The 13,751-nt window shown below is 42.2% G+C and overlaps 1 protein-coding gene across 1 annotated transcript; it reads left to right on the forward strand.

Annotated features, from left to right (window-relative positions):
* Positions 1-532: 532 nt before the first annotated feature.
* On the forward strand, positions 533-13,519 carry LOC108697048 (fish-egg lectin). The gene is made up of 4 exons (XM_018226722.2): positions 533-640; positions 7,140-7,367; positions 9,203-9,530; positions 13,238-13,519. The coding sequence occupies exons 1-4, from the start codon at positions 592-594 to the stop codon at positions 13,404-13,406; spliced, it is 774 nt and encodes a 257-aa protein (XP_018082211.2). The 5' UTR covers positions 533-591; the 3' UTR covers positions 13,407-13,519.
* Positions 13,520-13,751: the final 232 nt, after the last annotated feature.

Here is a 13,751-nt window from a genome sequence, read left to right on the forward strand (position 1 = left end):
GGTCTGTTCGCCGCTTCAGAACTTCAATTTCGGCTGTTTTCGTGACTTCAGGGCTTTTCGCCGCTTCGGGAGTTCGGCTGTTTTCGTGGCTTCAGGTCCTTCGGCTTCAGGTCCTGCGGCGCTTCCGCATTTCAGCTGTTCGGTTGGCCGCACGCACGCGCGGCTTTGGCGCTCGCAAGGGTGGCCCGTCTCTTTTCAAACCTGCAGCACTGCCGGCCCCCCTTCATTCCAGGGCCCGGGACACTTGTCCCCCCTGTTCCCCCCTGAGATAGCTGCTGCTTATTCAAACAGCAATATATTTTCTGAGTGTAGCAAAAGGCTGTTGTACAATATCTAAGTAACAGCAGCTCTGTGGTAACAGTGAATCACAAACAATTTATTCCCTTGTCTTAAGTCAATAGCTTTTGCCTCGTGATATCTTTAATCCATCTCATGAACTTCCAGCTAATAACTGTCTCTGTCACGGCTCTCACTGCTCTGCCCCCAGTCTCTGCCCCTCTGTCTAGGAAGGGAGGAGTACAATGAGCTTATTTATATGAGAGAAGGAATTTATAGTCCAAATTGTTCTTTTATCTCAACCCAAAAGACAACATGCTGCTCCTCATCTTCCTACAATTGCTCTACACCGGAGCCGCTGCAGGTAATACAATTTATTCTGCCATTTGTGTATTATTGCACATCTCTTCTGCTTTGCACGATGTTGACAAAGGATATGTTTATGTAAATATATTTATTCTCGTGTACACATGTACATAAGTAATCCTGGTTATAAGGGTTCTTTAACGAAAGAGATTGTACAATCAAAATATGTATTTATTTACAAAAGCTATTGTCACATAGCTACAGAAATAATACACAGACAACAAGTTACACTACATAGAATCTATAACAAATATTTACAGAGACAATTACAAATATGGATATGTTGGATCTAAATCCACTGCCTCCCTGATACTCAACCTTCCATTTGGTCTGGCGTCTGTGTCCTCACTCCGGGAACTCTCTCACTAACTTAGCCTATTGTATTAACCTAAAGACTGACCATAGGTACACATGTCATGTTCTGATTGGTCAGTGACCAATAAGTTAATCTAAAATAGTTGGGCATGGATTCCTGAGACAATCCATCCAAGAATCAAATCAATGGAAGGTGGGAAAGGCAGTGTGGATAAAGGAAGGTTTGATTTCTCAACTGCCCCATGTCAAATAAAACTTGGTAAATAGATAGGCTGTGCAAAATAAAAATGTATCTAATATAGTTAGTTAACCAAAAATGTAATGTATAAAGGCTGGAGTGACTGGATGTGTAACAGAATAGCCAGAACACTACTTCTCTAACCCTGAGTCAGGGCCGCCATCAGGGGGAACAGGGGGTACAGGCAGGACCACCATTAGAAATCACAGGGCCCCATACAACAAAATTTCCTGGGCCCCCTTGGCTGCGCCCACTGCAAGCCCCACCTACAGGTCCGCCCAGGGCCGCCATTAGAAATCACGGGGCCCCGTACAACAAAATTTTTGGGGCCCCCTGGGCCCCGCCACACTGACGACCAAGCTCCACCCCATATCCCGCCCACTCCACATCGCAGTTAAAAGACCACACAGACATCAGCGCTAAAAAAGTAACCCCCCCACACACAAGTTGTAAAAAGCTATTGATGGTCAGGGCCCCCTTATAAAAAATTGGGGCCCCAAAAACAAAAAAATTAAATTTTTTTGTTTTTTTTTTAAAACATTGGTGGCAGGGGCCCCCTTATAAGTTAAAAAAAAACTTGGGGCCCCAACAAAAAAAAATGTAAAAAAAACTAAAAAATAAACAAACACTGGTGGCAGGGGCCCCCTTATAAGTTAAAAACAAATTGGGGCCCCAAAAAAAATTTGAAAAAAAAAAAAAATTTTTTTGAAAAAAAAAACAAAAAACTGGTGGCAGGGGCCCCCTTACAAGTTAAAAACAAATTGGGGCACCAAAAAAAATTTTTTTTTGAAAAAAACTGGTGGCAGGGGCCCCCTTACAAGTTAAAAAAATTTGGGGCCACCAAAAAGAAAATTAATTTTTTTTAAAAAAAACAAACAAAAAAAACAATGGTGGCAAGGGGCCCCTTACGAGTTAAAAAAAAAATTGGGGCCCCAAAAAAAAAGTTTTAAAAAAAAGATTGGTGGCAGGGGCCTATAGAATATTAAAATAATACATTGGTGGCCAGGGGATTAAAAAAAAAAAAAACACAAACTGGTGTTCAGTAGGATTGAACTCATGGCTTCAGGACTTCAACTTCGCCTCCTTTCGTGACTTCGGGTCTTTTCGCCGCTTCAGGACTTCAATTTCGGCTGTTTTCGTGACTTCGGGTCTTTGCGCTGCTTCAGGACTTCAATTTCGGCTGTTTTCGTGACTTCGGGTCTTTGCGCTGCTTCAGGACTTCGGCTTCGGCTGTTTTCGTGACTTCGGGTCTTTTCGGCGCTTCGTGACTTCGGGTTTTTCTGTGACTTCGGGTCTTTTCGGCGCATCGGCTTCGGCTTTTCGGCACTTCCGCATTCGGCACGCAAGAGGCAAGACGTACGGCTCGGGCGCTCGTAAGGGGGGCCCGGATCTTCAAAAAATGCAGCGCTGCCGGGCCCCCCTTCATGCCCGGGCCCGGTACGCTTGTCCCCCCTGTCCCCCCCTGATGGCGGCCCTGGGTCCGCCCTCCCCACCCCACAGGTCCGCCCCCCACCACACAGTACAAAAAAATAAAAAAAATTTGGTGGCTAGGGTTCCCACAAGTTAATAAAAAATAAAAAGATATTGGTGGTCAGGGCCCCCCATAAAAAAACATTTGTGGCCAGGCCCCCCCCCATTAAAAAATATTGGTGGCTAGGACCCCACATGAGACAAATAAATGGTGGCCAGGCCCCCCCACATTATAAGAAAATTGGTGGCCAGGGCCCCTTAAACTTCCATGCCTTCCCGAAGTAAGCAGATCTCTCTCCCCTGTCCCCCCCCCTGATGGCTGCCCTGGTTACAGGTGTCCCGGGCCTGAAGGGGGGCCCGGCAGTGCTCCTCTTTCGAAAGAGCCGTGCAGCCATTTCCGAAGTCACAATCAGCTGAAATGCGGAAGTGCCAAAAAGCCGAACTCCCGAAGCGGCGAAAATATCCAAAGACACGAAAACAGCTGAAGCAGCGAAGAGACCCGAAGCCACGAAAACAGTCGAACTCCCGAAGCGGAAGTCATGAAAACAGATGAAATTGAAGTCCTGAAGTGGCGAAAAGACCCAAAGTCCCGCAAGGAGGCGAAGTTGAAGTCCTGAAGCCACGAGTTCAATTCCTCTGAACACCAATGTGTGTTTTTTTTATTTATTTTTTAATCCCCTGGCCACCAATGTATTATTTTAATACTCTATTGGCCCCTGCCACCAATGTTTTTTTTAAAATAATATTCTTTGGGGGCCCATTTTTGTTTTTAACTTGTAAGCGGGCCCTGGTGCCAATGTTTTTTTTTAGCTTGTAGGGGGGTCCTGACCACCAATTTTAAGGGGGGCCCTGGCACCACAGTTATAAGGGGGCCCTGACCATCAATAGCTTTTTATAACTTGTGTGTGGGGGGTTACCTTTTTTAGCACTGATGTCTGTGTGGTCTTTTAACTGTTGTGTGGAGTGGGCGGGATCTGGGGTGGGGCTTGGGGGCTGGGGTGGGTGTGGCTCAGTGGGCCCACTGTTCAGTGAGTTTTCAATTGATTTTCAGCATTCAGCTCAGATTCAAAAGCAAGTCACTGATTGGTTACTACCTGGTGACGAATCAGTGGAAAAAAGAAAGCTGAAAAGCAGGAAGTAGTGTTCGGCTATTATGTTGGACACCCAGTCACTCCAGCCTTTATACATTACATTTTTGGCTAACTAACTGTATTAAAAACATTCTTTATTTTGTATCTATTTACGCAGTTTTTATTTTTACACTGAACAATTCCTTTAACAGCTGTGTGCTAAATAGGGTGTCTTTGAAGCTTGCCTCTGTAACGCCCTGATACTATCTAATATGTAAATTACACAACATTCTCAAATACAAATCACAATGTATAAATAGATATAGAATATACACATATTGCATATAATATAGTGAATAAAGTACCCCCTTTTGTAAAATATAAGGATATTATAAGTTACCGAGGAGTTTCATGACCATATAATACGACCATAAGTACGAGGCCGAAGGCGGAGTGTTTTTATACAGGTCAGGAAACTCCGAGGTAACTTCTAATATCCTCATATTTTACAACTGGGGGTACTTTATTTATTATAATACACAAGTTTCGGTGAGTCATGTGACAGAAATTACATCAGAACTCACCGTTTATAACTGATGACATCAGAACTCACCGTTTATAAGGATATAATTTACAGGATATTCATGGTTTTTCTGTATTATAAAGATATAACACAGTTACGTCTCACTGATGTAACACATGGAAAAAGAAATTGTGCACTCCCAGTGATTTCTGCATATGATTTAACAGGCATCTGCCTTGCCTACAGATATACTGTATATATATATAGATATAGATATAGATATAGATATAGATATAGATATAGATATATATATATATATATATATATATACTGTATATATCTCACTAAGGAGTATATTTAAGTTAAAAATAGATCTCAACACAATTCATCAAATGGGATCTCGCCAGTAACCTACTTAAGGCTTATTTATTACAGCATGAAAACAGTGTTCATTATGAGTGATGTGCAGGTCAAGAAACCTCGACTTGCGCCCGACCCTAGAGAACATGCTCCCGACCCTAACCCGCCGCATGCTTCTATTTGTTTACCTGCACCCGCCCGACTGTGATGTCACAGAAGGGGGCAGGGCACGCTGGAGTAAGTATTTAAAAAGGAGCACATCCAGATGGAAGCAAAGCGCTAGAAGATTTATCTGCAGGTTCAGGCCAACTTCCACATAAAGTTATGCTGAAGTCACCCCAAACCCACAGGCATCACTATTCACTATATATTTTCAGCCAGATATCGGTCGGGGCCCCATACACTGGCAGAGAAGCTGCCAAATCCGTCTAAATCTAGAGGGACAGAATCGGAATTGTTCAGTATAAAAATAAAAACTGGGTAAATAGATAGACTGTGCAGAATAAAAATGTATCTAATATAGTTAGTTAGCCAAAAATGTAATGTATAAAGGCTGGAGTGACTGGATGTGTAACATAATAGCCAGAACACTACTTCCTGCTTTTCAGCTCTCTTGGTTTCCACTGATTGGTTACCAGGCAGTAACGAATCAGTGACTTGAGGGGGGGCCACATGAGTCATAACTGTTGCTTTTGAATCTGAGCTGAATGCTGAGGATCAATTGCAAACTCACTGAACAGTTATGTCCCATGTGGCCCTCCTTCAAGTCGCTGACTAACTCAGAGTTAGAGAGTGGAAAACAGGAAGTTGTGTTCTGTGTTGTTATGTTACACATCCAGTCACTCCAGCCTTTATAAATTACATTTTTGGCTAACTAACTATATTAGAATTTTTTTTATTTTGCACACACTATGGGGCAAATTCACTAAGCGCCGAACGCTAGCGTTAATTCGCTAGCGTTTGGCATTTTCGTTACTTCGCAAATTCACTAACGAACGCTGGCGTAGATTCGCTAGTGTTACTTCGCACCCTTACGCCTGGCGAATTTTCGCTACGGACGTAACTACGCAAATTCACTAACGCGCGCAGTGTACTGAACGCTACCTTTTACGCTAGACTTCCTTCGCCACCTCAGACCAGGCGAAGCGCAATAGAGTAGATAGGGATTGCTTCAAAAAAAGTCAAAATTTTTTCTAAGTCCCAAAAAACGCTGGCGTGTTTTCTACATTATGGGTGATAGGCTGAAAAAGATCGAAATTTTTTTTGTGGCTACCCTCCTTTCCCCCTACATTTCCTGACTCATGGCAACTTACCTATACAGTGGGCACATGTGTAGGGCAAAATAAAAATTTTATTTGATGTTTTGAAGGTTTTCTAGCCATTTGTAGTGCTGATACGTATTCCTCCATTGAAATTTGAATTTGGCGCCGTATGCAAATTAGCCTTCGCTAGCGTAACTTCGCTTCACTTAGCGAATCAACGCTAGCGCAACTTTGCAATCTTACGCTACCCCTGTGCGCAACTTCGGATTTTAGTGAATTTGCGGAGCGCTGGCGAAACTACGCCTGGCGAAGTGCGGCGAAGCACGGCGAAGTTGCGCCTGGCGCAACTACGAATGTTAGTGAATTTGCCCCTATATATTTACCCAGTTTTGATTTTTACACTGAAGAGTTTCTTTAAATCTGCCCATGTATGGCCACCTTTCCATATATATATTCACATAACTGGTAACATCTTGCCTGGGTGCAGGTAAAAAGTTTATGGAATAGCAGAACAGAGTACCTCCCATAGACCCCATTTTATCGAAATAATCCAAATTTTTAAAACTTGTAATAATAAAACAGTAGCTTGTACTTGATCCCAACTAAGATATAATTAATCCTTATTGGAGGCAAAACCAGCCAATTTGTTTATTTAATGTTTTCATGATTTTCTAGTAGATTTAAAGTTTGAAGATCCACATTACGGAAAGATCCTTTATCTGGAAAAAGCACCAGGTCCCGATCATTCTGGATAACGGGTTCCATACCTGAATATAAAATAAAATTCCATTCCCTTCTATATTACACCAGAAAACAACAGAATTTATACATTCCCAATAATAACAATGGTGCCAATTCTATTGGGTTTATTTCATGTTTACATTATGGGATCTGTTATCTGTTTTTAAAACAACCTTTTTTCTGAATGTGAATATGTTTTGATTGATAAAGAAGGGGTATCTTTTTTTCTCTTTTCTATTTAACGACTAATATACTGACGCAAGTCAGATCCCTTTTTTATTCAATTTATTATATACACCAATAGATAGATCTCCTCTCTGCCAATTTCAAATCGGGATCTGTTATACAGAATGCCTGGGACCTATATATATACTATATCCATATCTGCTGCATATTTCTGCATAGCTCGTAGAAGATGCAATTAGAACAACTATACAATTATCTGCTGGTGGGGTCAGTCAGGAAATATTCAGGCATTGTTTCTATTTACAGTTGCTTCTCTCTCTGTTAATTCATAGAAATGTCCTGCACAGTAATGCCCGGGAAGCTGAAACAGCTGGATGCTGGGAATGGAGAGGTTTTTGGGGTGTCAGAAGATAACAAGATATACTTCTGGCACTTAAACAGCTGGACACGCATTTCAGGGAACGCTTCACATGTGACTGTGGGACCAGCAGGAATTTGGGCAGTCGATCCCGAAAACTACATTTACAGGCTGCAGGATTTTGAGTGGATACAAGTATCAGGTGAGTAAAATTACTGTATATCTGGGGTCTTATTTGAAAGCAAAATGGGGGAAAAGTTAGGATTTGCATCCCTCCCAACATTTTGGAAATAAAAATTTTTGACCATGCCCATTTTTGGGGCCACACCCCCTAATTACCATGTTTATTTTACAAAATTTGGCAGATTGAACATATTTCTGTGTTTTTTTTCCAGTTATTACAGTTTTGCTAATGAAGGTGAATTGCCCTTTTAGCTGTGAGTCTAACTTTTCCCAAGAGACCTGTTATCTTATATTGTTACAATTACTCATTTGGGTTTCTTGAAATTGTACCAAAGTATCTTATCTGCAGCTGTAGCTGTTCTGGACTCTCTGCCAAAAGCCAATTAAGTTAGAAACATTGTTTCTTTTTCTGGCTGTTCAGTGCAGAGAAAAACGGGACTTCCCAGTACAAATGAGGGACTGCGGGTTGAGCTGTCAAAAGAGGGACTGTTCCTCTAAAAATGGGACCGTTGGGAGCTATGGATTTGGCTCCATTTTGGCTAGTGCAACATTATCTTCCTTTACAACCAGCGGCCAGTTCCTACTGTCGCAATCAAGGGTCCATAATCTCGGGGGGCCAAAGGCAAGCAAATATTAAGGGCCGGATTTCCATAGCAGGTGCCCCTAGACCAGCTGTCGTTCATCGCCCCGCCCTTTTATTCAATCAAATTTTCATTAACGGGACCAGAGAAATGGGGATTGGCGTACAGAAAATTTTAATCTCCCCCAGTGTTTCTGAACCAATGTGAGTGTGGTTGGACAACATGCCGCCCCCTAAAATCCTGCCGGCCTAGGCCCGGGCCATGGTGGCCTCTCCACAAATCCGGGCCTGCAGGTATTTGGCAAACAGAAAGAAGCTTTGTTGCAGCAACAGAAAATAGAAAGGCAGGCAATGGCACAGGCAAGGGTAACTGAAGGTATGCACTCATAATAAAAAAGCAAAGGCTATAACAAGGCAAGGTTGTACATATGTTAGGGTTGCCACCTGTCCGGTTTTGACCCGGACAGCCCATTTTTTTAACTGCCCGGGTCTAAGCTGCACCCTGTTAGGAAAACGGGGCAGGATTTCCTATGGCGTGGCGACAGGCAAATCCCCAAACCATAGCCCCGCCCCATACCTCACGACGCACCCCTGCAGTGTCATAGCCCGGCCCATTGCATCACGACCCGCCTCCTGCCTGGATTCAACTGGGCCAGAAGGTGGCAACCCTAGGATATGTACTGGTAATAATAGACAAAGCATCAGGCTACTGGCAAGGCAGGGAATCTGGTGAGCAACAAAAGTACACAGTCCAGGCAATGGTAAAGGGCTTTCAGCATTCAGGCCGAGTCAGACAGGCAACGGTCAATACCAGGATCAGCTCAGGAACAATAGTTACAGGAGCACCTACTATAAACACAATGACCACTCGGAAGGTTACCCAAAACGACTGGCGCAGTCTCACTGGCATCAAAATTGCTCTGGGTGCATTTCTAAGCAATTTTGCAAACTATATTTAATTATTTTTTTCTGTTTCAGAGTTATTTAAGTTTTTATTAACTGCCAATATAATTAATTTTGTAACTACATCGCCACCTGCTGGTCAGTTCCTGTAACTGTACAGTCAAGGCGACACACATTACCTTCAGAAGGAAAACAGGAGATGTGTTCTGATGTTGCTCTGCTCAGGAAAGAGATGGAAAAGGGCTGAGGCTTCTGGTCTCTTTCCTGAGATCAGAACACTTCTGTGCAAAGCTTAGTTTAACTTTTCATTTATATTTGTATTGTTTTTTAAATATTATTGTGTTTTTCTTATATTCCTCCCCCCCCCCAAGGACTCTTAAAGCAAATTGATGCTGGGGGTGATAAATTCGTAGCTGGAGTAAATGCTGAAGATAATATTTACTGCCTAAACGAGCACAGATTAATGGGAACTGCCTTAATCTTCACCCAAATCAAAGGGAGCCTCATGTATTACAGTTGTGGTCCCCTGGGCTGCTGGGGTGTTAACAACATCCATGAGATCTATTTCTGGAACAATGTGTCACCAACATCTTGCCAGGCAACAGGGTCTGAACAAGTGAATGGAATTCTTGTCATGGTGGAGGTGGGAACAGACGGATCAGTGTTTGCTGTGAATCATGAAGGCAAAGTTTACAGAAGGTAATGGTACAGGGCAGTCATTCTTGGGTCTGTATTTTCTGTACTTGTTCTCCTTATGTAGGACACTGAGCTATCTAGGGTACAAGCCACCCAAAATCTCAAGCTTTTACTTTAAAGCAACAAATTGTATCTACTGGTTTCATGGCCATTGGAAGTCCTCAACCCAATGTCATAAGCAACACAGTGATCCAATCTTTTTTTTTTTAATACCAACTATTAAAGGAGACATATCATGTAAAAACAAAAATGTACCAGTGCATTAAACTCTTTTAGATATTGAAGGAATGTTCTTTAAAAAGGTGTGTTTCTGGTTACTTTATTGAAAATTTCGGTAAAAACCCTATTAGTCCCTCCCATCCGTTGCATTTCCTGCCCGCTGAATTGTCTGGCTGTGCAGGGGAGCCGGTGGGACTCAACACTGTAGGAAAGAAACCAATCAAAAGCTAGGCTGACCTGATAGGGAACATAAACCTATCTTTTCTTGTGTGACTGCAGGGTTGTGATTGGCTATCCCCCTCCTACTGTGCTTCTGACAGGGACTGTTAGACCACGCCCACCACCCGTCATTTGAAACATGGAAAAAGACTGTAGCAGATCTATGGGGAGCTGAAATATAGGGCTCATGTTTGAAGATAATATTCATTTACACCAAAAAGTAAAACCAGCACTGTATAGTATACATTATTACCTACAAAATTATTTGGGATTTTCATGGAGAAGTCATGTAGAAGTCATTGGCAGATGTCCCTATTCCAATTTGAAGATATCATGGTCTGCTCTGGCTTTTGTAAAATCCAAAAACTTGTAAGATGTAGGTTTTCTTTCGATGGTCGAGCTTGGTTTGATTAAAGCATGAGAAAATTCAGATTTTAGTGAATAACGCCCTAAATGTAATAATTAAACAGTGCACTGTTACCCTCTAATCAATTAATAATCTTCACCTACATAAATAACGAACACGCTAATTATTAAATCAGCCACTAAAAAAGACAATGATAACACCCTGAGGCTGCTAATAATTCAGTTGTTAAGAGAACCCTGAATACTCAAAGAACAGGCATCAATGGTAAGTCAAATCACAGGTGTAGCCCCAGTGTACCAGATATTCAGAGATGCTCCAAGGAACTATACTCTACCACTGAAGTCCCTACTCTGGTGGGTGTTGCCTGGGGAATACTAACACCCTGAGAGAATGAGAGTAACTAGAGAGGAGTTGAAGAGCAGGTCAGTAGAGGAGCATAGCAGGCGGAGTATGCAGCGATTTCAGAGGTGTAGGGTGGGACAGAGTTATGAACTGCTTTGAATGCCAGGTCATTAGTCTGAATTTTATACTAAAAGGTAGTAGAATCCATTGCAGAGATTGGCAGAGGAGTCGTGGTAGATGAGGTTTATAAAACTGGCAGCAATATTCATTATGGACTGGAGAGGTGACAGTCTCTGGAGGGGAAGGCCAATTAATAGAGAGTTACAGTAGTCTAGATGTGATATGATGAGAAAATGAAGAAAATGAAGAATAATTTTGGCGGCATCTTGGGTGATCGTATTTTGGATATGTTTCTTAGGTGAAAGTGACATGATTTAATAAGTGACTTGATTTGAGGAGTGAAGAACAGGGAAACATCTAGGATAATCCCAAGGCACTGGGCCTGAGAGTGGAATTGTTAATTATGATAGATATTTCTTGTATATTGTGGGTGTTATTTGAGGGAAAGAGAACCATTTCTGCTTAAACGAGGTTTAATTTAAGGTAGCGTTGTGACATCCAAATAGAGATAGCAGACAGTCAGGAAGAGACCAGAGTTTAGAGCTCTGGGTTGAGATTGGGAGAGGAGAGATGGATCTGAGTATCGTCAGTATAGAGGTGGTATTGGAAGCCATACTAGTTGATTAGTTTGCTAAGAGAGAAAATAATAAGGGGCCAAGGACAGAGCCTTGAGGAACCCCAACAGAAAGATGTAGGGGAGACGATGATACGAGAACAGGACCAAGCAAATGAAGGGGCAGAAGGAGGAGAGGATTATCCATAGTGTCAAATGCAGATGAGAGATCAGCAGTATTAGTAAGTGGTTGTTGGCTTTAGTCATTAGTTAGTGGGGGTAGGGCAGTTTCAGTGTTGTTGCCTAAAACCAGATTGTAATGGGGTCTAGCAGGTTATTGTCAGAGAGAAATATCATTAACCAGTTATAGACAAAGCAATCAAGTAGTTTAGAGATGAAAGGTAGCAGAGAGATAGGTCAGAGGTTATAAAGATTGGAGGGATCAATCTTTCCCTTGGATACTGAGGTCTTCCTTCTCTTTGGGCCCTCAGAGACCTACTTCTGCCACATGGTTTAAAAAATTTAATTAAATCACAAATACCGTCCAATCTTATTACTGGACCTGTAGAGAATAGTTTGAATAGTAATGGTTTCTATAGTTATAATTGTCCAATAGGCATCCTTCACCCAGCCCGCATGGGAGCTGACAGTGTTGTGGAGGAGCCCTTGAGATATCTGGTATGTTGAGCACCTATGATTTTTAGCTGCTTGGATTGTGTAGCGAGAATGGGACCTGGTACCAAACTGGTCACAATGTCTCCACCTTGTATAGTGCTACATCTAGTAAAATTATCCCTGGGAGGAATAGCTTGTAAACTATGCAATAAACTGGGCAACTGTTTATTGATATAAATAATGGGTTGTCTGTATGGTTATGCTACTGATAGATATAATTGTGATGACTTTCCTTTTAGTTGTCCCTTTTGGTTTCCTGAAATAGACAGGGTAGAGAAATGTTTGGTGGTGGCTGGTGTGGATCAGGCCATAACCTGACCTTGAATGCCCAAATTTACTATTTGGTAATGTACAGTAACTAGGTATAGTATGCAGGGCCGCCATCGGGGGGGGAGGGGGTACAGGTGTCCTGGGCCCGGGGCCTGAAGGAGGCTGCACTTTCAAAAGAGCAGGGCCCCCCTTGACAGGGCCAAAGCCGTGCGGCCATTTCCGAAGTCACAATGTCACGATGAGCCAAAATGCGAAAGTGTCGGAAAGCCGAAGTCCCGAAGCGGCAGAAAGACTCAAAGACGCGAAAACAGCCGAAGCTGAAGTTCCAAAGCTGCGAAGAGACCCGAAGCCATGAAAATAGCCGAAGCCGAACCTCCTGAAGCGTCGAAAAGTCACAAAGTCACAAAAGGAGGCAAAGTTGAAATCCTAAAGCCATGAGTTCAATTATACTGAACACCAATTTGTGTTTTTTTATTTTTTTAGTCCCCTGGCCACCAATGTATTATTTTAATACTCTAAAGGCCCCTGCCACCAATGTTTTTTTAAAAAATATACTCTGGGCCCCAATTTTTTTTAACTTGTTAGGGGGGCCCTGGTGCCAATGTTTTTTTTTTTTAATTTATATGGGGGCCCTGGTCACCAATTATTTTTTTTAACTTTAACTTGTAGGGGGCCCTGACCACCAATTTTTAAAAAAACTTTTAAGGAAAGGCTTCACTTCCTCAAGTTAAAGTCCACATAATTGGCAGGGAGGGGTGGGACAAGGGATGGTGCATATTGCAGGAGTTTTCATGGCAAGATCATTATAAATAAATGCAGGTTTCCAATATTGTACCTGTCTTACTATCAGGTGGGCTCAATGTGGTCCAATCTGACACAATCACTTCAAAGTGTCAAGATTGAATTCGGACATTCTCTAATCATAATTATTTCTTTCTTTTGTAGAGTGGGTATCAGCCCTAAGAAGCCTGTGGGAACCCAATGGAAAGAATTGGATCTTTATAACAGTTTCAAACATGTCAGCTACGATGCTGGATTCCTGTGGCTCATTGCTGAGAATGGGCGCGTCATTAGATGTCCCTATCCTGAGTCTATACTGTCAAGCCTGTTGTAAACCCAGAGAGCTCACAGTAAACCCTGCTTTAAATAGTCACACATAGGGGGTTATTTACTAAACTCAAATTTTTCTGGTCGCACTTTTAAAGGAACTGGGTAAATAGATAGGCTGTGCAAAATAAAAAAAATGTTTGTAATATAGTTACATAGCCAAAAATGTAATGTATAAAGGCTGGAGTGACTGGATGTCTAACATAAACAGAACAGAACACTACGTCCTGCTTTTCAGCTCTCTAACTCTGAGTTAGTCAGTGACTATAAGGGGGGCCACATGGGACATAACTGTTCAGTGAGTTTGCAATTGATCCTCAGCATTCAGCTCAGATTCAAAAGCAACAATTAT

This window comes from Xenopus laevis, chromosome 7L (assembly GCF_017654675.1).
Source record: "Xenopus laevis strain J_2021 chromosome 7L, Xenopus_laevis_v10.1, whole genome shotgun sequence".
NCBI classification, from domain to species: Eukaryota; Metazoa; Chordata; class Amphibia; order Anura; family Pipidae; genus Xenopus; species Xenopus laevis.